We start from the raw sequence: 20,721 nt of genomic DNA, 5'->3' as shown, positions 1-20,721 counted from the left end.
TCAGGGGCACTTTATATCCAGCACAGGTAGCCCAGGGTAAGAATTTAGGGATGGTTCTAATTCCAAGTCCTTTAAAGGAAGAATTGCAGTGGTCCAGGAAGCAGCTCAGCCCCTGAGTCCTGCTGATGGAGACAGACAGTGTGAATCAGGCATTCCTGGGCTGCCTCTCTCAGCCTCGCTGGCTGAGCCAATGTGCACAGCCTGGGTGTTCCCTTGTTAAATGGGGGAAAACAGGCTGACCTGGGCCCAATTGGTTGTAAAGTTTCTCTGCCGCCTGGGATTGGCTGACAGGGATTTACAAGGAGTTCCAGCCCTCAGTTAAATCCCCGTGAATCGGTCTGCTCTCCAGCAGCACTGTGCAACACAGGTTTGCAAAGCTGACAGCAGCACAGAGGCACAGTTCAGAGGCTCGGCTCAGAGGCTCAGAGGCACAGAGGCACAGAGGCACAGCTCAGAGGCTCAGAGGCACAGAGGCACAGCTCAGAGGCTCAGAGGCACAGAGGCACAGAGGCTCAGAGGCACAGAGGCACAGAGGCACAGCTCAGAGGCTCAGAGGCACAGCACAGAGGCACAGAGGCACAGCTCAGAGGCTCAGCACAGAGGCACAGAGGCTCAGCTCAGAGACACAGAGGCACAGCTCAGAGGCACAGAGGCACAGCGCAGAGGCACAGCCAGCCGGAGATGGAGCTCAGCGCTGGAATCCAGAAGGTGAGAGCAGTGATGGATCCACATCTTGGGCAATGTTTTGGGTCACAAGCCGTCCTGAGCTCTCATACACAGAGACTTTGCTATATACCAGGGGGGTAGCACACTCCAATCCTCAAGGTTTTCAGGATATACCTGCATCAGCTCAAGTGGCTCAAGCAGTGGCTCAGTCTTTGACTGAGCCACCTGTGCTGAAGCAGGGATATCCTGAACACCTGACCCGTTGGTGGCTCTTGAGGACCGGAGTTGACCACCCCTGGCACTGTATATACTGCATCATGATCTTCATTAATGTAGCATTTGCCTGAGAATTGCAGGTTATTTTAATTAATGACACTTGGGGTCTGTTACCCATTTATGGGAGAAAGGGTCACTGCAAAGCAACGTATACCTGTCTACATACTGTGAGCTCCTCATAGCTGTGAGGCCCCCTCCAATAACTTTTAAACCCCTCTCTGTCACCTTTCACTTTGACCCCTTCAATGGCACCAGGATATTTGATGTTGAATGGGCTAGCGAAAAAAAAACCACATTCCCCTGCATGGTTACTCTCTCTGCTCCTCACTTCTACATATGGGAGGCACAGGAGGTCACAGGTGAAGGAATATCCACACCAGACATTTTGGCGACTGGTCGCTATAGGTTCACAGCCTCTTCCGGACCTTAGGGTTCACATTCCTCTATTTTCCACTCGCACAGCGGTGTTAAATATCTGGACAAACTGGATTTGCGTCTGCCGTGCTTGGGTTGGGAGGAGAGCGGGGATCAGAGCCAGGAACGGGTAACCGCACCCAGATTGCTGTCCGCAGGGCTCCCTGTATTAAGGGTGGTGCTGCTGCCTCTTCCTCGGCTTCTATGGAACCACAAGTTCTAGCAGGTTCACAAAGATTGTTGCATTGTTACAATGTAACTTTTATTGGGGCATTGTAAAATAATGTGGCCCCTAATAGCCCTGATATAAACACGAGAACAGGCGGTCCTCGGTTATCCAACGGAATCCGTTCTGAAAGTAGCGTTGGATAGTGAAACCGTTGAAAAGTGAGTCCCGTGTTAATCAGTGGCGGTGAGCGTCGGATAACGCATTCAGGCGTCGGATAACGGCCCATAGGGTTGCATTGTAAAGCGTCGGATATGCCATTCGTCGTAAAGTGAAACGTTGGATAACGAGGACTACCTGTACAGTATGTTCCGGTGCTACCTTCTTACCTAAAATAAGATGTTGTTTATTAGCACAGGGAGATGAAATGGTAAAAGGCTGAGCACTTAATATTGGGGGTGTAAGGCCGGGCCACTTTATCTCTTGGGCACCATTTATTAGATCGCAAGCTCTTCAGCACATTGATTAATAAGTACTCTGTTAGATCTGGTAGGAGGGGAAATGAGATACTGTGGTTTGCGGAGTACTAGTACAAATCTACTTTATCCACCGCCCATGGAATTAGCAGCGCTCACACGGGAGGGGCTGTGCTGTGCCTTAAACCAACATAGCGCCCAGGGCATGCACCCTTTAATATGAGGCTGTTACTGAAGGCAGAGTAAATATGTAACCGCTATCATTGTTTCTTTTTGTATGGCACTGACGGTGTACACAGTGTTGTACATAGATTTTTTTCCAGGCACTAGTGTCTGCCTCGTAGAGGCTCCCCTGTTCCAAACGGAGGGTCGTTGTAGCTGCTCCTTCAGCCATAGGATTGCAGATAAATGCATAGAAGCACCTCTTGCAGTACAGGAGTTAAATAAAAAGCCAAACGTCCCCTGCTCTGTACGACTACGAGCGCAAAGTTCAGGCAAAAACACAGGCTTTGGGATTCAGTCCCCATACAAAGCTACAATAGTCTGACGAGACACGGCAGACCTGCAGCTGAACCTCATCACATCAGCTGGTACAGCAGGGACATCTCGCCGCGGTCAGCTTACTGCCGTCTAGTGCAGAATTGATTCCAGATGCCAGGTCTCCAGAATGGGAATCCTGCCTTCCTTCCATGCAATGCCTTCATATAGTGCTCTCACTGTGCGGCACAGGAGGGCACATTTACTAAGTGGTGCTAATACATATGACACCTTGCTGCTCATCCAGATAAAAGGTTTAGCAGTGCTTAATAAATATGTCCCATCATTAGCATATCCTGTTAAATGAAGGCACGGCCCGAACAGCATAATGTGACTCCAGCACTCCTATCACTGCACCTTGATTTATCCATTGCGGGTGGGTCTGGGTCAGAGGGTCCTTATCTTATTATTTATGGTCCATGTGCAGAGCCGCCAGAACAACCCTGCTGCCTCACCACACACACAGGGCAGAGAGGCCAGTTATTTCCGAGGGCCGCCCTTCCTTTATCAGCACATTTGTGCAGCCAGCACATTGCACAAAGGGGAGCCCACCCATGCCAAAAATGTGCAGGGATTGTCAGCTGAGGGGCTTCTGGCCAGTACCAGGGAGGAGGGACCCGCACCCTTCGCTCACCCCTGAACTCCCCCCCCCCCCCCAAGGGATGGAAATACATTCTCCTTTCACTCCCCATCACCACACACCCACAAAATATATCAACTTCACGGCATCCCCACAGACACTCACAAATCTAAAGCTATGTAAGTCCGAACTGGAGTCACACCACTTTCACTTCACTTCCCCCCCACATTTACAGGATAATAATGAGAATCTTGGCAAACTTGCAGCAGCATGATGCTCCCTCTCCTCTTCTGTATTCTGAATTTACCTAAACACCATAAAGGGAGATTCACAAACCTCCATGGACAGGCTTGACGCACTGTGATCCCCATCGCAGGACTTCAATGGCATTCACATAGTTACATAGTAGATGAGGTAGAAAAAAGAACATACCTCCATCAAGTTCAACCTATGCTAAATTTAAACAGATACTTTATCCTATATCTATACTTACAGTATATAACCCAGAGGAAGGCAAACACAAACCCCAATGACACATTATCCAATGATATCTCATAAGGGGAAAAATACATTTTCTTCCTCACTCCAAGAATTGGCAATCAGATTACTCCCTGGATCAACATCCTTCTCATGTTTACTTATTTGGTATATCCATGTATACCTTTCCTTTCTAAAATGATGTCCAACCTTTTTTGAAGATATAATCATTCTTTGTTCTTATCTATTGTATCTGCCATCACAGTCTCCATGGGTAATGAATTCCATATTGTAATTGTCCTTACTGTAAAGAACCCTTTCCTTTGTTACTTGTGAAATCTCCTTTCCTTTAACCTTTAAGGGATGGCCCCGGGTCCTTTGTACTGTCCTTGAGATGAATAGTTCTTTTGAAAGCTCCTTGTACTGTCCCTGAATATATTTGTATATAGTTATCATATCCCCGCTTAGATGCCTCTTTTCTAATGTAAACAAATGTAATTTAGCTAGCCTCTCCCCATAAATCAGATTGTCCATCCCCTTTATTAATTGGGTGGCTCTTCTCTGCACCATAATGTTTTTTTAAGGAGTGGTGCCCAAAACTGTACTCCATATTCAAGGTGTGATCTTACTAATGCTTTATAGAGGGACATACTTATGTTTACTTCCATTCCAAGTTCACACGGGATCACAGAATTTAGTGAGTCCTCCCCCCCCCCCTATAATGACCACTTTCTGCTAACATAGGAGGCGCCTTCATATTACACGGAAATGTATAATTTTTCTACATTCGCACTGAAAGCAAAAGACCAAAGAAGTATAGGAATACTAGCCTGAGAGCCCGGCGTTGCCCGGGATGTTTGTGGTGTGGGTGTGGCATTTGGGTGGGGAGTGGTCCACGCGGCCAATGTGCGGTGGTAGTGCTGCTGTGGCTGTACTGATGGTGATTGTATTGGTGTGCTGATTTGGAGGGTTTGGTGCTGATGTGGGGGTGCGGATGTGGGTGTGCCCATGGGGGAGGTGCAAAGGTGGCGATGTGTGGGTGCTGATGGTGTTGATGGGGGCTGGAATGGTGGGGAGGCGAGAATGCCAGTGTGCTGGGGGGCATACCGGTGTGCTGATGTGGTGGTGCTGGGGTGTGTGTGTGTATACATGTTTGTGTGTATACATTGTATGTGTGTGTGTGTATACAAGTGTGTGTGTGTGTATGTGTACGTGTGTGTGTGTATACACGTGTGTGTATACACGTATGTGTGTGTATACACATGTGTGTGTGTATACACGTGTGTGTGTGTGTGTGTATACACGTGTGTGTGTATACACGTGTGTGTGTGTATACACGTGTGTGTGTGTATACACATGTGTGTGTATACATTGTGTGTATGTATATATTGTGTGTGTGTATACGTGTGTGTGTATACACATGTGTGTGTATACACGTGTATACATGTTTGTGTGTGTGTATACATGTTTGTGTGTATACATTGTATGTGTGTGTGTGTATAAGTGTGTGTGTGTGTGTGTATACATGTGTGTGTGTGTGTATACATGTGTATGTGTGTATACAGGTGTGTGTGTGTATACATGTGTGTGTATATACATGTGTGTGTGTACACATGTGTGTGTGTGTGTACACATGTGTGTGTACACATGTGTGTGTACACGTGTGTGTGTATACACGTGTGTGTGTGTGTGTGTATACACGTGTGTGTGTGTGTATACACGTGTGTGTGTGTGTGTATACATGTGTGTGTGTGTGTAACATGTGTGTGTGTTATACATGTGTGTGTATACATGTGTGTGTGTGTATACATTATGTGTATGTATACCTGTGTGTATACGTGTGTGAGTGTATACGTGTGTGTGTATGTGTACATGTGTGTGTGTGTATGTCTCCATGTGTGTGTGTGTATGTCTCCATGTGTGTGTGTGTATGTCTCCATGTGTGTGTGTACGTGTACATGTGTGTGAGTATACGTGTACATGTGTGTGTGTGTGTGTGTACGTGTCTACGTGTACATGTGTGTGTGTGTGTGTGTGTACGTGTACATGTGTGTGTGTGTGTGTGTGTACGTGTCTACGTGTACATGTGTGTGTGTGTGTGTCTACGTGTACGTGTGTGTGTGTCTACGTGCGTGTGTGTACGTGTGTGTGTGTGTGTACGTGTGTATGTGTGTACGTGTGTGTCTACGTGTGTGTCTATGTGTGTGTGTGTCTACGTGTGTGTGTTTGTGTCTACGTGTGTGTGTTTGTGTATACGTGTGTGTGTGTATACGTGTGTGTGTGTGTATACGTGTGTGTGTTTCTACGTCTGTGTGTCTACGTGTGTGTGTGTGTGTGTGTGTCTACGTGTGTGTGTGTGTGTCTGTGTCCCTGTGTGTCCTTTGGCCCGTGACTCCGCCTCAGGGAAGGGGGGGGGTGGAGGGGGAGGTGGTGGGAAGGGGGGGGGGTGGAGGGGGAGGTGGTGGGAAGGGGGGGGGGTGGGGGGGAGGTGGTGGGAAGGAGGGGGGGAAGGGGAGGTGGGGGGGAGGTGGTGGGAAGGGGAGGGGGTGGGGTGGGGGGGAGGTGGTGGGAAGGGGGGGGGGGGTGGGGGGAAGGGGGGGAGGTGGTGGGAAGGGGGGGGTGGGGGGAAGGGGGGGGGGTGGGGGGAAGGGGGGGAGGTGGTGGGAAGGGGGGGAAAGGGGGGGAGGTGGTGGGGAGTTGGGAAGGGGGGTGGGGGAGGTGGGAAGGGGGGTGGAGGTGGTGAGGAGGTGGTGGGAGGTTGTAAGGGGGGAGTGAAGGGAAGGTGAAGGGGGGGTGAAGGTGGGGGTGGAGGGGAGGTGAAGGGTGGGGGTGGAGGGGAGGTGAAGGGGGGGGGAAGGTGAAGGAGGGGGTGGAGGGGAGGTGAAGGGGGGGGGTGGAGGGGAGGTGAAGGGGGGGGGGGGGTGAAGGGGAGGTGAGGGGGGGGGAGTGGAGGGAGGTGAAGGGGGGGGGGGTGGAGGGGAGGTGAAGGGGGGGGTGGAGGGGAGGTGAAGGGGGGGTGGAGGGGAGGTGAAGGGGGGGTGGAGGGGAGGTGAAGGGGGGGTGGGGGGGGTGAAGGGGAGGTGGGGGGTGAAGGGGAGGTGGGGGGTGAAGGGGAGGTGGGGGGGTGAAGGGGAGGTGGGGGGGGTGAAGGGGAGGTGGGGGGGGGTGAAGGGGAGGTGAAGGGGGGTGGAGGTGAAGGGGAGGTGAAGGGGGGTGGAGGTGAAGGGGGGGTGGAGGGGAGGTGAAGGGGGGGTGGAGGGAGGTGGAAGGGAAGGGAAGTGGAGTGAGGGGAGGTGAGGGGTGGGTGAGGGGAGGTGAGGTGAAGGGGGGTGAGGGGAGGTGAAGGGGGGTGAGGGGAGGTGAAGGCCGCTCCCTCACCCGTCCGGCCGCTCACTCACCCGTCCGGCAGCTCCCTCACCCCGTCCGGCCGCTCCCACGTGGATCTGAGGCGGGAGGCAGCTTGTTGTGGCCGCTCCCCCGCTGTGTCCCGGGCGCTCGCTCGCTCCGCTGACTGTAGCGGCGCCGGGGGGGTGGGGGGGTGGGGGGGTGGAGGGGAGGTGATTTGAAGGGGGGTGAGGGGTGGGTGAAGGCCGCTCACTCACCCGTCCGGCCGCTCCCACGTGGAACTGAGGCGGGAGGCAGCTTGTTGTTGCCGCTCCCCCGCTCACTGTAGCGGCGCCGGGGGGGGGGGGGGGTGTTTGAAAGCGCGGGAGACACGGGGAGAGGAGGAGGTGCGCGCCGGTGTGGAGGCTGATTTCGGGGAGGAAGAGGCGGAGGCGGGTATGTGAGCCCCCCCCCCCCCCCCCGGGTTATACAATGCTGCTAATGTACACCCCCCCCTACTGTGTGTGTGTGTGTGTGTCCGTGTGTGTGTCCGTGTGTGTGTGTGTGTGTGTGTGTGTGTGTGTGTGTGTGTGTGTGTGTGTGTGTGTGTGTGTCCCTGTGTGTCCCTGTGTGTGTGTTTGTGTCCCTGTGTGTGTGTTTGTGTCCCTGTGTGTGTGTGTTTGTGTCCCTGTGTGTCCTTTGGGCCGTCACTCCGCCTCAGGCCAATGAGAGGTGTGCGGGGGTGTCCTTTGGGCCGTCACTCCGCCTCAGGCCAATGAGAGGTGTGCGGGGGCGGCCCAAGGGACCAATGAGATTTCCCCTAGGGACACCGGACATCCAGCAGGCAGGCAGGCTGGCATGCATGCATGCATGCAGGCATACAGTGCTTTCACTAATATAGTATAAGATGAAAAGATCGCTGGCCTTTTTTGCCAACCCCCCCCCCCCCCCCCCCCCGGCCCTCCCCCCCCCCATCCCCGGCCCTCCCCCCCCACCCCCCAGAAAATAGTTCTCTCGTGTTGGCCGGTGTGCCTAAAGACCCGTGCTAGGTCGGGCTTGTAGATGTTTGAGGTGTCTGCTCGGCTGCCAGCAACAAACACGCGTCCTTCTCCAGTCCTGGAAGAGCCCATGGGACCTCAGTTGATGTAATATTTGATGGGATTCTGTTGTCTAAGACTGTGTGTAGAGATACTAGGTATTCCTTTTCCTTGTCACATGTTCATTTTGGGCTGAGCTGTGACCATGAGCGTCTGCTTCCAATCTGAGTCGATGTTACAGGTGGGAGTCTGGGGAGGCAGCTGCCCTGTGTTTCTGACACTCACTTGACTTTAATCTTTCTGATCTCTCTACTGTTTATTCTTAAAGGCCTTCGGGCTGCTTCATATTGAGCTCTGCAGTGACCCCAACACTGCTGCTGTGTGTGTGCGAGGTGCTGACAGTCACACAGCACAAGGTCACCGTGTCACGGCACGCTCGCGGAATGTCACTGACTGGCTTCCCACTTTTGCATCAAATTAGTGTTTACACTTTTCTCAATTGAAGATCCATATTTTAGAACGGAACTTCGGAGTCCAAAAAGTGCCTCAGACCAGGGGAGCTCAACTCTAGTCCTCAAGCCCCCTCAACAGGTCAGGTTTTCAGGATATCCCTGCTTCAGCACAGGTGGCTCAACCAGAGGCTCAGTCAAAGACTGAGTTGAGCCACCTGTGATGAAGCAGGGATATCCTGGAAACCTGACCTGGAGGGGGGGAAAGGGGAATTCTTGTGGACTTGAGTTAAGCACCCCTGCCTGAGACAATCCTTAGGGGGGATCCTGGAGGAAAACCGATTACAATGTTACTTTGGTGTGTTGTTAATTAATTAAGCATTAGTCCAGTTGCGATGCTGCAGAGTAAAGGAGTACTTAAGTATTAGGTGGTACTTTTTTTCATGTGCACCCCATTAACCCCCTTCACACTTGATGGATGCTTGGTCCTATTTCTCACTGTTCCTTTCATCCATGCATTGCCCTGTCTGTTCATTTGCTATTCCCTCTGCAATTCCTTCTCTGCATCATCTGCCTTAGGTGGTCATCTTGGTTTTTACATCTGTGTTAAAATTCTATAATGTGCGGTTGAAACCTATTCCAAATTCACACTGCAATGTAAGCCTCACACTGAATAAGTTTACTGGCTCTGCACTTCTTTAATCCAGGCTGTGCTGAAAAGCAGTGTAATACGGCAGGCATAATCTTATAGGGATCCATGTTAAAATGGATATGAAGTAAAAGGTGATACTGTGCTAATGGGAATGTCATTTCCCAGAATCCCCAGCTGCAGTGGAAGCACTATATGCTAATAGATAATGGGGAAAGGCAGGGTTGCAGACCTGTTAAACTCATGGGATATTAGTAAATCAGTATTTCAGGTCTGAAGAAGAGCGAGAACTCTCGAAAGCTTGTCCTATAATATAATTTGTGAGTCCAAATCAAAAAGGTACCACCTAATACTGAATTATTCATCTACTCTGTGTATTGTTAATGAAAGATATAAAACAATAGAAAGATAGAACATTAGAATTCGAGACAGCCCCATCATAACACTGTGACTGTAATATGTAGCAGTAATTACTTTCATTTCAGTTACTAATCACTTTTATAGGAATTGTATTGAACAAGTTTATATTGCATAATCAGGAGGTTCTTTGTACGAACAAAAGATTGAGAACCCAATGTTTAGAATATAAAGCTTTTACTGTTCAAAAGTGAGACGCACCTAAAGGCAACTGAATAAATCTGCTCTGCTATTTCTTTGGCTACCCACCACTTCCCCCCTGCACCCCTGGCCCAGACAGGAGGGGGATTAATACACGTGTAGACTTTTTTTATTTTGAAGGATGCAACATGTTTTAAAATGTTGCTGGAAATCTGTGGTTCACATATTCTGAAGTCTGTTTCTCAGCTCCCTCTCCTCCTGATTCCGTCATTGGGACATGCATGGCTCTTTCCCTCTGCTCCCACAATATACAGCGATCCCTCACTGTGCTTCTCTCACTGCACCGATCACTTTTCCTTCCAGAGACTTCCGAAATGGGCTGTTTTTCTCGTGCTTCTGAACGCACAGCTATCTCTCCCTTATTCTCCCCCCCCCTTTCCAAATCCAGAGCCCACAGAAAGCTTTGTGATAAGAACGGAATGCACTCAAAATAACCAGTTAAAGGTTTTCTTTAGAAAAGTATTGAAAAGAAGTCAGATGGTGAGCCAGTTCTAAGGACTCCTCCAGGTCTGACTACTCTGGGTTGGTGAAGAACTTGTGAGGTTGCTGAGGAGTTGCCAGGCTTATTCCTGTCCACTGTGACAGAGGCGGTGGACGCTAGGAATGTGTGTGACCGAATGGATCTCAGCTGTACTGGAAGAACTTGTGCTGCTCTCTGCCTGTACCGAATCCAGCGAAGTCCCCCCGTGGCTGGAATACCTTCCATGCAACACAATAAACTGATTATAGCACCTCAGCTCCTGTTGGAGACAGGTGAGGTGGATTATCACACGCTTGTCATGTTAGCCCGTGTGTTTTAAAATAGACTTACAGTGACGTTTGTCCAGCTGATGTGGGTGGGAGTTTGGAACGTCCTTGTACCCCTCAACTGTGAATAATTATGGGGGGGTTAAAACAAATGAGGCCATTGTGGTGAGGGTTGAGTGGGACTCACTTCAAAGGGACATTGGCTTTCAATGACATAGGTCAACCTAACGGAGTTGCACTTCCAGTGAGTGGGATCCATTTCAGCGTGAGGCTTCCTTCAAATGCATGAGATCCACTAATAACTCGATACTGATTTCTACTGAACCCTACTGTTTTCCAATAATAATAAATAATAATAGCATGTTCTTGTTTAGCGCTGTAGCGCTTTAGAGACATTTTGCAGTCACAGGTCCCTGCCCCATGGAGCTTACAATCTAATTTTTGGTGCCTGAGGCACAGGGAGATAAAGTGACTTGCCCAAGGTCACAAGGAGCCGACACCGGGAATTGAACCAGGCTCCTCTGCTTCAAACTCAGTGCCAGTCAGTGTCTTTACTCACCGACCACTCCTCCCTTCTGAGTGAAACTCACTCCAAATAAACAAAACCGTCCCCTATTGAGTGAGATCTTTTTCCAATGAGTGACACTGCCTTCCAATGAGCAAGACTCTATTCTAATGAGTGACACTGTCTTCCAATGAGCAAGACTCCCTATTCTAATGAGTGACACTGACTTCCAATGAGCAAGACTCCCTATTCTAATGAGTGACACTGACTTCCAATGAGCAAGACTCTATTCTAATGAGTGACACTGCCTTCCAATGAGCAAGACTCTATTCTAATGAGTGACACTGCCTTCCAATGAGCAAGACTCCCTATTCTAATGAGTGACACTGCCTTCCAATGAGCAAGACTCCCTATTCTAATGAGTGACACTGCCTTCCAATGAGCAAGACTCCCTATTCTAATGAGTGACACTGACTTCCAATGAGCAAGACTCCCTATTCTAATGAGTGACACTGCCTTCCAATGAGCAAGACTCCCTATTCTAATGAGTGACACTGCCTTCCAAAGAACGGGATTCAATATTAGTCACTGCGCTTGCCTTAAAGTGAGTGAGATTCACTTCTAATGACTGAGAGGGCCTACCAATGAGATATGACATACAGCTCTGTCCTGCCAGATGGATATACCATAAGAAAGCTTTAACTCGGGGCTTTACTGCCTCTTTTTTTCCAGATGTCTGTTGAACAGCAGCCGGCTGGAAGGGGAGCTCGCTGTGTAAAGTGTACAGGATTCCAGCCACACTCCTGGAGGTAATTGTTTTGCTTTCAGAATTGGTCCTTTGCTCTAATACCTTTTTTGCACACGTGATGGTATGGGGAGAAGAAGAGAACAGTCACAAAAACCTCACCAATCGAAAATTAATTCTCATGAGGGAGGCACATATTGGTGACACACAGTTACACAATAACAAATAAAAATGGCTGAAAACAGGAGTGAGGAAAACCATCAAAAACAGAGATACATAATAATAACAAAATTACTCATATGATGTGTAGCCCCCTTTCCCTATGCCTAAGGGAACCACACAGCAACTACACATGCTGTTGTACCAGTAGCTCCAAGGAGACCTAAGCCTCCACCTCTGGGAGCCTGGGGTGAGCTCTCTCTTTGCGTGCAGGGCCTCCACCTATGAGGGAGCCCAAGGTTGGCGGGATAACCCCTCACAGGAACCGATACACAGTAAAGAATAATACACCACACAATGTATTTATCTAAGCTTTACTGCACCCACATAATAACACATATACCATAACAGTAACACTGTTCCCACAGTATACACCCAACGACCCAACCTGTGGTGGTTCCCCAAAGTACTGAGGGTACGGGGTCACCAAAACCCCTGGTGTCCTTTCCCAGCAAATCCCACCCAGGTGTGAGGTAGCGCTACCCCCGTGTGAATCGTTGGTGCACGTCTATACCTTCCTGGGCAGCACAGCCAGGTCCCACTCAGCGGGGCCTACGACACCAATCCCCTCACTCCTTAGGATCCTGATCCACCTCATGGGGTGAGCTCCAGCTGGAGTGTCTCACCTGAATGTCTCAGAGTCCGGTGGCCTGGTTCTTGAGCGCCATCCTTTCCGGCGCTCCCTCCTCAAAAGCCCCCGGGACTTGTAGTCTCTAAAACAATGCCTGCGGAGCCATCCAAGATGGCCGCCGCTCCAATCGTAACTGCGCATGCACACCTCACCGTAATGCGCATGTGCGATAAACACAATGGCCGCCCCCACACTCCCGATCGCGCGAAGCTCCGGCCGAACCAGCAGAGTTTCCCCTTCACTGGAAGGAAGGAGGGGAACCCGGCTACATGAGAAATTCTAAAGTGCATTAAAAACAAAAGACAAATATGTCGAGGCCCAGTCTGAAATATTAATGAAGCCAAGTTATATAGCAATCCAAGAAAAGAATAGATCCTGGCCAGATATAAATACCGCTAAAATGTATCTGTACATTGTAAGTACTTAGCCAGGTGTTTGTGTCCGAAATTAAATGCTTTACGGAGCGTGGAACGCAATAGAAATGGCAAACATACTAAAGCAGAAACTAATGAGCAATGTGGCAGGAAAAAAAGCCAGATGCAACTAATTAATGTGTATATATCTCAATTAATTCAAAGATTTTGATTCTTTCCATTTTTGGAGGGGGAAAAATTGCTGCCCTACAGTGTATGTGTATGGACCTCGTGTGTCTGTGGGACAGTCACTGACAGCAGCAATAAGTGACCGTGCAGGATTATTTGGGATGAGTGGGGAACCTTTGGATGGAAGCGTTGGTTCAGGGGCTTATAGCTCTCAGTCTCCCTGAAATCCAGACGTCCATCACAAACACTCTCATATTGATGGGAATAAAGTGGCAGGTCCTCTTTGAAATTTTGGGAAAGGAATGAAAGGTCTGTATCCATCATTCGCCTTCCCAGGTGGGAGGCTGCCGGAATCCAAAGCAGAAACACAAGGCAGCTGTGTTATCCCCCAGAAATCAGAGTTTCCAGCCATGAATGGGAGCTGTGTTCACACAGTAAGCTGTCTGCTGAGAGGGTTCTCCTCACTGCCGCAGGAACGGCTCTAGTTTTAGAACGGGGACAGGATTTTATAGAAACTCATTAGCCTCTGTGACTTGGTGGCCAGCTAGCAGGCGATTAAAGCCCATTCCCACATTAGTATTATTGTGTGTGTACTGTGGCTGCTTCCATCACACTGAAAAAGAATTCTATAAGGAAATCCCATCCCCTTGTTTCCTGTCTTCCTTTTCTGTCTCCACCAGTCTAGCTTCTTTTTTGCTGACTGCAGGAGCAGAGGAACACATTGTTTAATATTGCAGGACAGAGCATGGCGTTGCTGGAGAGAAAAGGAAGATATACATTCTGTTTCAATGTGTCATTGTGGAGAGACTATCCCGTCTCAATATGAGCAATCACAATGTTTTAGACTCGGTATTCAGGAGACTGTCCCCTCTCAGTGTGACGTCTATCCCCTGTCTGAGAGACATGCCACAGTGTAAGAGAATCACCCAAGATTTATGGAGCAGCTTTAGGCTGGTGAAGCGTTGGGCTCCTCCACTAACTGGTTCTTGTGCCTGGTACGTGAGATCAATTTTAACCCGCTCTGTGATCATAGGAAGATCTGTGTGTGCTGTCAGTGCCCCTGTGAAGACCACACTCTACCCTCTGATGCGGAGGAGGACTCTCTGATTGGGCGACTTCTCTCAGACTCGCGTTACTCTGGGCTGACCGCACGAGTGAAAGGGACACGGGTCTACAAGAGAAACCGCATGATCATTACCAACCCCATCACCTCCCGCAAGGACCCCACCTTCCTCACAGTCAAATATGAGTGGGCACCACCTGGACTGAACCAGAAACTGGTAGATACGATATCTTGCATGCCCAACACTGACCGATGGACAAAGCACACCCTGCACTGACAATAGACAAAGCACACCCTGCACTGACCAATAGACAAAGCACACCCTGCACTGACCGATAGACAAAGCACACCTTGCACTGACCAATAGACAAAGCAAGCCTTGCACTGACCGATATATACAACACCATGTGCACTGACCGATAGATCCAGCATACACTGCACTGACCAATATACATCACACCCTGTGTATTTACCTATATGCAGCGCACCACTTGTGACTCACTGTGAGTGCTTATTTGCATGTCATTACCCAGAATCCCTGGCTGTAGTGGAAGCAGTGTTTGCTAAGCGATAGGGGAAAGGATGGTTGCAGACATGTCTGAAACATGCAAATGTAACTACGTGTGTTTTTTTCTATTTACTGAGTGTAAAAAATTATATATATATATATTATATATCATTCTCACTCAGGCAATGCATTACATGGAGCTGCTTCCGAAGAAGATGCAGCCTGTAGCAGGTACAGAGGGGGCATATTATCGACGCATGCAGCTAGTGAGGCAGCTACCCGCCTATGATCACGACCCAGAGCACTGCCACGGGCTGCTGGAGCAGGAACGCCAGGTCATGGAAGACTTTGTGAAGCGGTATAAGGAGCAGGCGCTGGGGGTGGCTGATGTTGCACTGCCATGTACCGCAAAGCAGCAGCAGAAAGATTGCAACAAAACTAAAGTGTCAGGTGCATCCAATGGCACAGAGGTGGAAGCTACTGACAAGACTGAACATGTGAGTGTAATGTAACATGGGGAGATCAGAGCTTGGTGTCAGTGAGAGGCCTGTGAGGCTGTAACATGGGGAGATCAGAGCTTGGTGTCAGTGAGGGGCCTGTGAGGGTGTAACATGGGGAGATCAAAGCTTGGTGTCAGTGAGGGGCCTGTGAGGGTGTAACATGGGGAGATCAGAGCTTGGTGTCAGTGAGGAGCCTGTGAGGGTGTAACATGGGGTGATCAGAGCTTGGTGTCAGTGAGGGACCTGTGAGGGTGTAACATGGGGAGATCAGAGCTTGGTGTCAGTGAGGAACCTGTGAGGGTGTAACATGGGGAGATCAGAGCTTGGTGTCAGTGAGAGGCCTGTGAGGCTGTAACATGGGGAGATCAGAGCTTGGTGTCAGTGAGGAGCCTGTGAGGATGTAACATGGGGAGCTCAGAGCTTGGTGTCAGCGAGGGGCCTGTGAGGGTGTAACATGGGGAGCTCAGAGCTTGGTGTCAGTGAGGGGCCTGTGAGGGTGTAACATGGGTAGATCAAAGCTTGGTGTCAGTGAGGGGCCTGTGAGGGTGTAACATGGGGAGATCACAGCTTGGTGTCAGTGAGGGGCCTGTGAGGGTGTAGCATGGGTAGATCAGAGCTTGGTGTCAGTGAGAAGCCTGTGAGGGTGTAACATGGGGAGATCAGAGCTTGGTCTCAGTGAGGAGCCTGTGAGGCTGTAACATGGGGAGATCAGAGCTTGGTGTCAGTGAGGAGCGTGTGAGGGTGTAACATGGGGAGATCAGAGCTTGGTGTCAGTGAGGAGCGTGTGAGGGTGTAACATGGGGAGATCAGAGCTTGGTGTCAGTGAGGGGCCTGTGAGGGTGTAACAAGGGGAGATCAGAGCTTGGTGTCAGTGAGGATCCTGTGAGGGTGTAACATGGGGAGCTCAGAGCTTGGTGTCAGTGAGGAGCGTGTGAGGGTGTAACATGGGGAGATCAGAGCTTGGTGTCAGTGAGGGGCCTGTGAGGGTGTAACATGGGGAGATCAGAGCTTGGTGTCAGTGAGGAGCCTGTGAGGGTGTAACATGGGGAGATCAGAGCTTGGTGTCAGTGAGAGGCCTGTGAGGGTGTAACATGGGGAGATCAGAGCTTGGTGTCAGTGAGGAGCCTGTGAGGGTGTAACATGCGGAGATCAGAGCTTGGTGTCAGTGAGGAGCCTGTGAGGGTGTAACATGGGGAGATCAGAGCTTGGTGTCAGTGAGGGGCCTGTGAGGAACTTACACTGATTCCCCATTTTCCCCCCAAATGGTAAAGCTGACTGGAATTAATGACCTTTCCTGTCTTCCCTTGCAGCTGTGTGAGCTGTGCCATCAGCCTATGCCCAGTGATGCCCCTGCTGTGTATGCAGAGCTCGCAGGATATAACCGGCAGTGGCACCCTGCCTGTTTCATGTGCTGCCAGTGCAGGGAGCACCTGGTCAACCTAATCTACTTCTGGAAGGACAACAATCTGTGGTGCGGGCGGCATTACTGTGAGAGCGAGAGGCCACGGTGTGCCGGGTGTGATGAGGTGGGTCACCGCAGAGGAGCACACTTACATTTTTGGGGATGTGACTGTGCACTTTTTCTTGTAGCCGCCGGGCACTTGGAACTCCCCAGTGTCGCCTTTCTCTGGCTCCTCCGCATTTATTTAACATAAAGCCGGAGCCTTTAATCCCCACAAGCGGTGGCATTCAGCGCAGCAGAGATTAGTCCGTTATCCAACTACAGTACTTCAATATTTGCAGCTGTAAGGAGCGGCTAATCTCTGTGTTTGGAAGACTCAACTGTGTGTTCCCCATCGTGTTAAATCTGTGTAACAATACTGGATACTTTAGTAAAAAAAAATGGCAAAACCGTTACTTTAGGTATCTTTCGTCTCCGCTCCATCAAGTGAGCGCAGAAACGGGGAGGTTACATTGAGTACCGGTACTTGAAGGCGTTACTTGATGGATGCATGCATGCATGGTGCTTGATCAATCACTGCATTTCTTACCCCTCGTCAATCCATTTTTGTAGCATCATTTAAAAAGGCCAGAGCTGTACTAGTGTGTAAAAAAACTTGTGCCAACTCACAAACTTAAATTTCATCCAGAATCTGAAATGTAGGCGAAGTTCTGGCCCCACTGATCTGTTTGTTTTGGATCTTTAGATCATATTCTCAGATGACTATCAGCAGGTGGAGGGCAGCTCCTGGCATCCTAATCACTTCTCCTGCATGGGCTGCGAGCAGCGGCTCACTGGAAAGTCCTATGTACTGGACAAGGGGCGGCTTCTGTGCGACAGTTGCAGCAAAGACAGAGCCGCCCACTAGGCCACGAGATCCAGCGAGAGACCCTTCCCAAGCACCGAGTGACCGGACTGAACGTTTCCGGTGGATACAGCTCCAATATACTCATTCGCCTTCAATGTCATTTGTGTTTAGTGCCCACCGGCACCATGGAAATGTAATCACATCTTGTGCTGTCCTCCCAGCCACAGTCATTAACTGCCGGTCATGTTCGAGTGCTCCCCCTGGGACACTGACACAGAAAACGATGGTAGGTAAGGACCAACTGGTTCTCTTCGTCTTCTTACACGTACTGTCCTGCTCTACTGCAGGGGGGCTCAACTCCAGTCCTCAAGCCCCCCCCCAACAGGTCAGGTTTTCAGTATATCCCTGCGTCATACAGAGGTGGCTCAATCAGTCCCTGTGTCAGCACAGGTGGGTCAGAGGCTCAGCCTTCGACTGAGCCACCTGTGCTGAAAACCTGACTGTTGGGGGGGCTTGAAGACCAGAGTTGAGCACCCGTGATCTACTGTACTGGAAGGTACTTAATAAACTGATAAACACCAACCACGTGATATACTTTAACTAGGCAGTACTGGCAGGTAACTGCCAAGACGGACCCATTATCAATTTACTGGAATACTAACATTAGATATTTATTTTGTGTGTTGTTGTCCTGTTCAAGTGTAAGACATTTATATGTCATTTATATGTGTGTAATTTCCAGTGCCAATCACCCGGGGGTGGGGGATATATGATTGTCTCCAGGGCCACCTTTACCATCTCAAAATCCCAAATCGGACGTGTGTCCTGCTATGAAATGTATTCATTAGGAATGTAATCATTGCAATGACCTGTCCTGTGAGCAAGAAGGACTCATCCACACAGCAGGAAGTCAACAGCGACATGAAAGTTATATACAATCAGCTGCTAACATTGTGTCCCTGATTCAGCTTCCCAATGCTGTACAAATCCTTACCAAGCCGGTCTCCATCCTAACCCCTCCTCCCCAAGGTTGTATTTCTATCCATACCTCCTCCAGTGGTCACATAGAAACAAGACAGGTCACACAAATAACATACGTCTGTGCAGATTAACCTTGGCATAGATTCCGACATACTCATACTGTATTTATACTGATACCGAGGATGACAAACAAAACCCCAATGATAACATTTGCCAATTATATCTCACATGGGACAAGAAATGTTCCCTTACTCTAGTAAATGGGATCACATCACTCCCAGGATCAATGTTGGCTTGGAACGTAACTTATGGCATACAGTACTCCGGATAACTTTTTACAATGGTATATTTTTCCGATCTATTTTTATCATGCATCTGTCCTCCCAGTCTCCCGGAGTATTCAATCCTACAGTGGCTTTACTGAGCAGAACCCTTTCCTTTGCTGCTGGTGAAATCTGCTTCCCTGTAATCTCAGTGGGTGACCCCTTACCTGTTCCGCACTCGGGGGAGTTGTCCAAACCAATATCAGGAAGCATTTCTTCACTCCACGCACAGTGAGCCCAGCGGATCTCATTAGCACTGGGTGTTGTGACTTAATACAGGGTTTAAAACATTGATCCTCTCAGAAAAGGGAATTGTGCTAGGTTTTAAACGGGTGTTTTTTGTTTTCTAAATATAAATGTTATTCATTTTGTGAAATTAATTTTACTGACAAGACATTGGTTGACATGACGCTTCAATAAAATTAAATGTACTGGTCCAGGCGACAAAGTCTCTCTCCTGTGTGTTCTTGGGGCAGAGATGCAGGTTATGGCAATGGAAGAGTGAGATAAGAGTATCAGCTATCCAGGGCAGGACTAACACAGACATATTCATGAGAGTTAGGCTGTGGCCACGCTGGCGCTGACCACGCGGTCCTTGGCGAGGTTACTTCTCGCAATTTAAATTTTGCCGTCCTCGCTCACGTGGTGCGCGGGCTCACACGCTCACCCACGCTTGGTGCTTAGATAAACCAAAAAAAGTGACTTTGAACCGCGCTCAGCTTGCCTGCAATGCCCCCTCGAGCGTGCTTGCGAAATAGCTAGGACACCCGGCGCTCATGCTTGGAGAGCTGGTTACGTCACAGCTCTCCAAGAATGAGTGCGGTCAGCACCAGCGTGGCCGCAGCCTTGGAGAAGGAGACACGGGCAGTAGTAACTGAGTGATTTACATAGGTACATAGACAGTGTCTGGACGACACCAGGCTGCCCATGTCCCCATTTTCAGCAAACTTCAGAGTCGATCTCTTGACTTTTGACCCAACGTCCAAATTCCCCCATTGGTTAGGGAGCAGTTTGGTCTGAAGGTTGTTCTACACCAAGGACTAATTAAGAGTAACAGCCGTTTCTGCATGTTTCAGAAGTCCAATGTTATCTTTTGTTGTTTTATAAAAGAAATAAAAATATAAAGTTGAAAAAAAAAAAAAAAAGGATTAACGTCCATTAACGTATATCCATATCCTCATGGGCATGGCCGGATGTTAGCTTGAAATAACATGGCTTGCGTTAAGTATCTCTTACCCAAATGTGACGTTACTCCCATCCTGACCCTGAAATATGACCCAATAATTTCCCCTAGAGTTGGATATTACTGCTGCTTGCAACTGCTCCTATTCCTTCTTAAAATAATATATACTAACAGAAGCAGAAGCATTTCAGTAGCTCCAAAGTACTCACTACTTACAAAAGTGCTTACAGTAACACCTCCCTACTGTCTCTGGAAGTTCTCCCTACATACCACTTAGATTGTCAGCTCTTCGGGGGAGGGACTCCTTTAACGATTGAAGAAATTATTCCTATCCGCTATTACATCTCATGTTATTTTGTTGCCTCTATTACTGCTGTGCAGTGCTATGTACATGGATAGCACTATACAAATAAAGATATACATACAGTATAATCACTATCTATAACCCCTCCCTAAAATATCCTATCTATTTATACAATGTTTTACCAGGAAGTAATACATTGAGAGTTATCTCATTTTCAAGTATGTCCTGGGCACAGAGTTATGATGACAAATAATACATGGTTACAAATACAGTTACATTAGTGAACAGAGTTACACATTATATACAAGGCATTGCATGCACAGTTAGAGATGATATATATTATAGGCGTATGTAACAGTTACAGACCAGATTAAAATGTGTGACAGCTTTAGTTTTGAAAGAAGATAGACTGGTGGCGGCTGTGAGAGTCTCCGGTAGATTGTTCCAGTTTTGGGGTGCACGGTGAGAGAAGGTGGAACGGCCGGATACTTTGCTGAACCTTGGGGCCATGAACAGTCTTCTGGAGTCAGATCTCAGATGATAAGTGCTGCA

The 20,721-nt window shown here is 49.0% G+C and overlaps 1 protein-coding gene across 2 annotated transcripts; it reads left to right on the top strand.

Moving 5' to 3' along the window:
* Positions 1-332: 332 nt before the first annotated feature.
* LMCD1 (LIM and cysteine rich domains 1) lies at positions 333-19,130 on the top strand. Of its 2 annotated transcripts, none has more exons than XM_075574696.1 (7): positions 333-518; positions 653-708; positions 11,654-11,730; positions 14,092-14,338; positions 14,812-15,126; positions 16,440-16,655; positions 17,277-19,130. In XM_075574696.1, the coding sequence occupies exons 2-7, from the start codon at positions 682-684 to the stop codon at positions 17,436-17,438; spliced, it is 1,044 nt and encodes a 347-aa protein (XP_075430811.1). In that variant the 5' UTR covers positions 333-518; positions 653-681; the 3' UTR covers positions 17,439-19,130. The 2 variants fall into 2 exon arrangements, with proteins under 2 accessions (XP_075430811.1, XP_075430812.1); XM_075574697.1 differs by adding an exon at positions 10,125-10,422 and having other exon boundaries at positions 333-708.
* The last annotated feature ends 1,591 nt before the right edge of the window (positions 19,131-20,721 follow it).

This window comes from Ascaphus truei, chromosome 17, assembly GCF_040206685.1.
Source record: "Ascaphus truei isolate aAscTru1 chromosome 17, aAscTru1.hap1, whole genome shotgun sequence".
Taxonomy (NCBI): Eukaryota; Metazoa; Chordata; class Amphibia; order Anura; family Ascaphidae; genus Ascaphus; species Ascaphus truei.
This window is presented reverse-complemented; position numbering and strand designations above follow the sequence as displayed.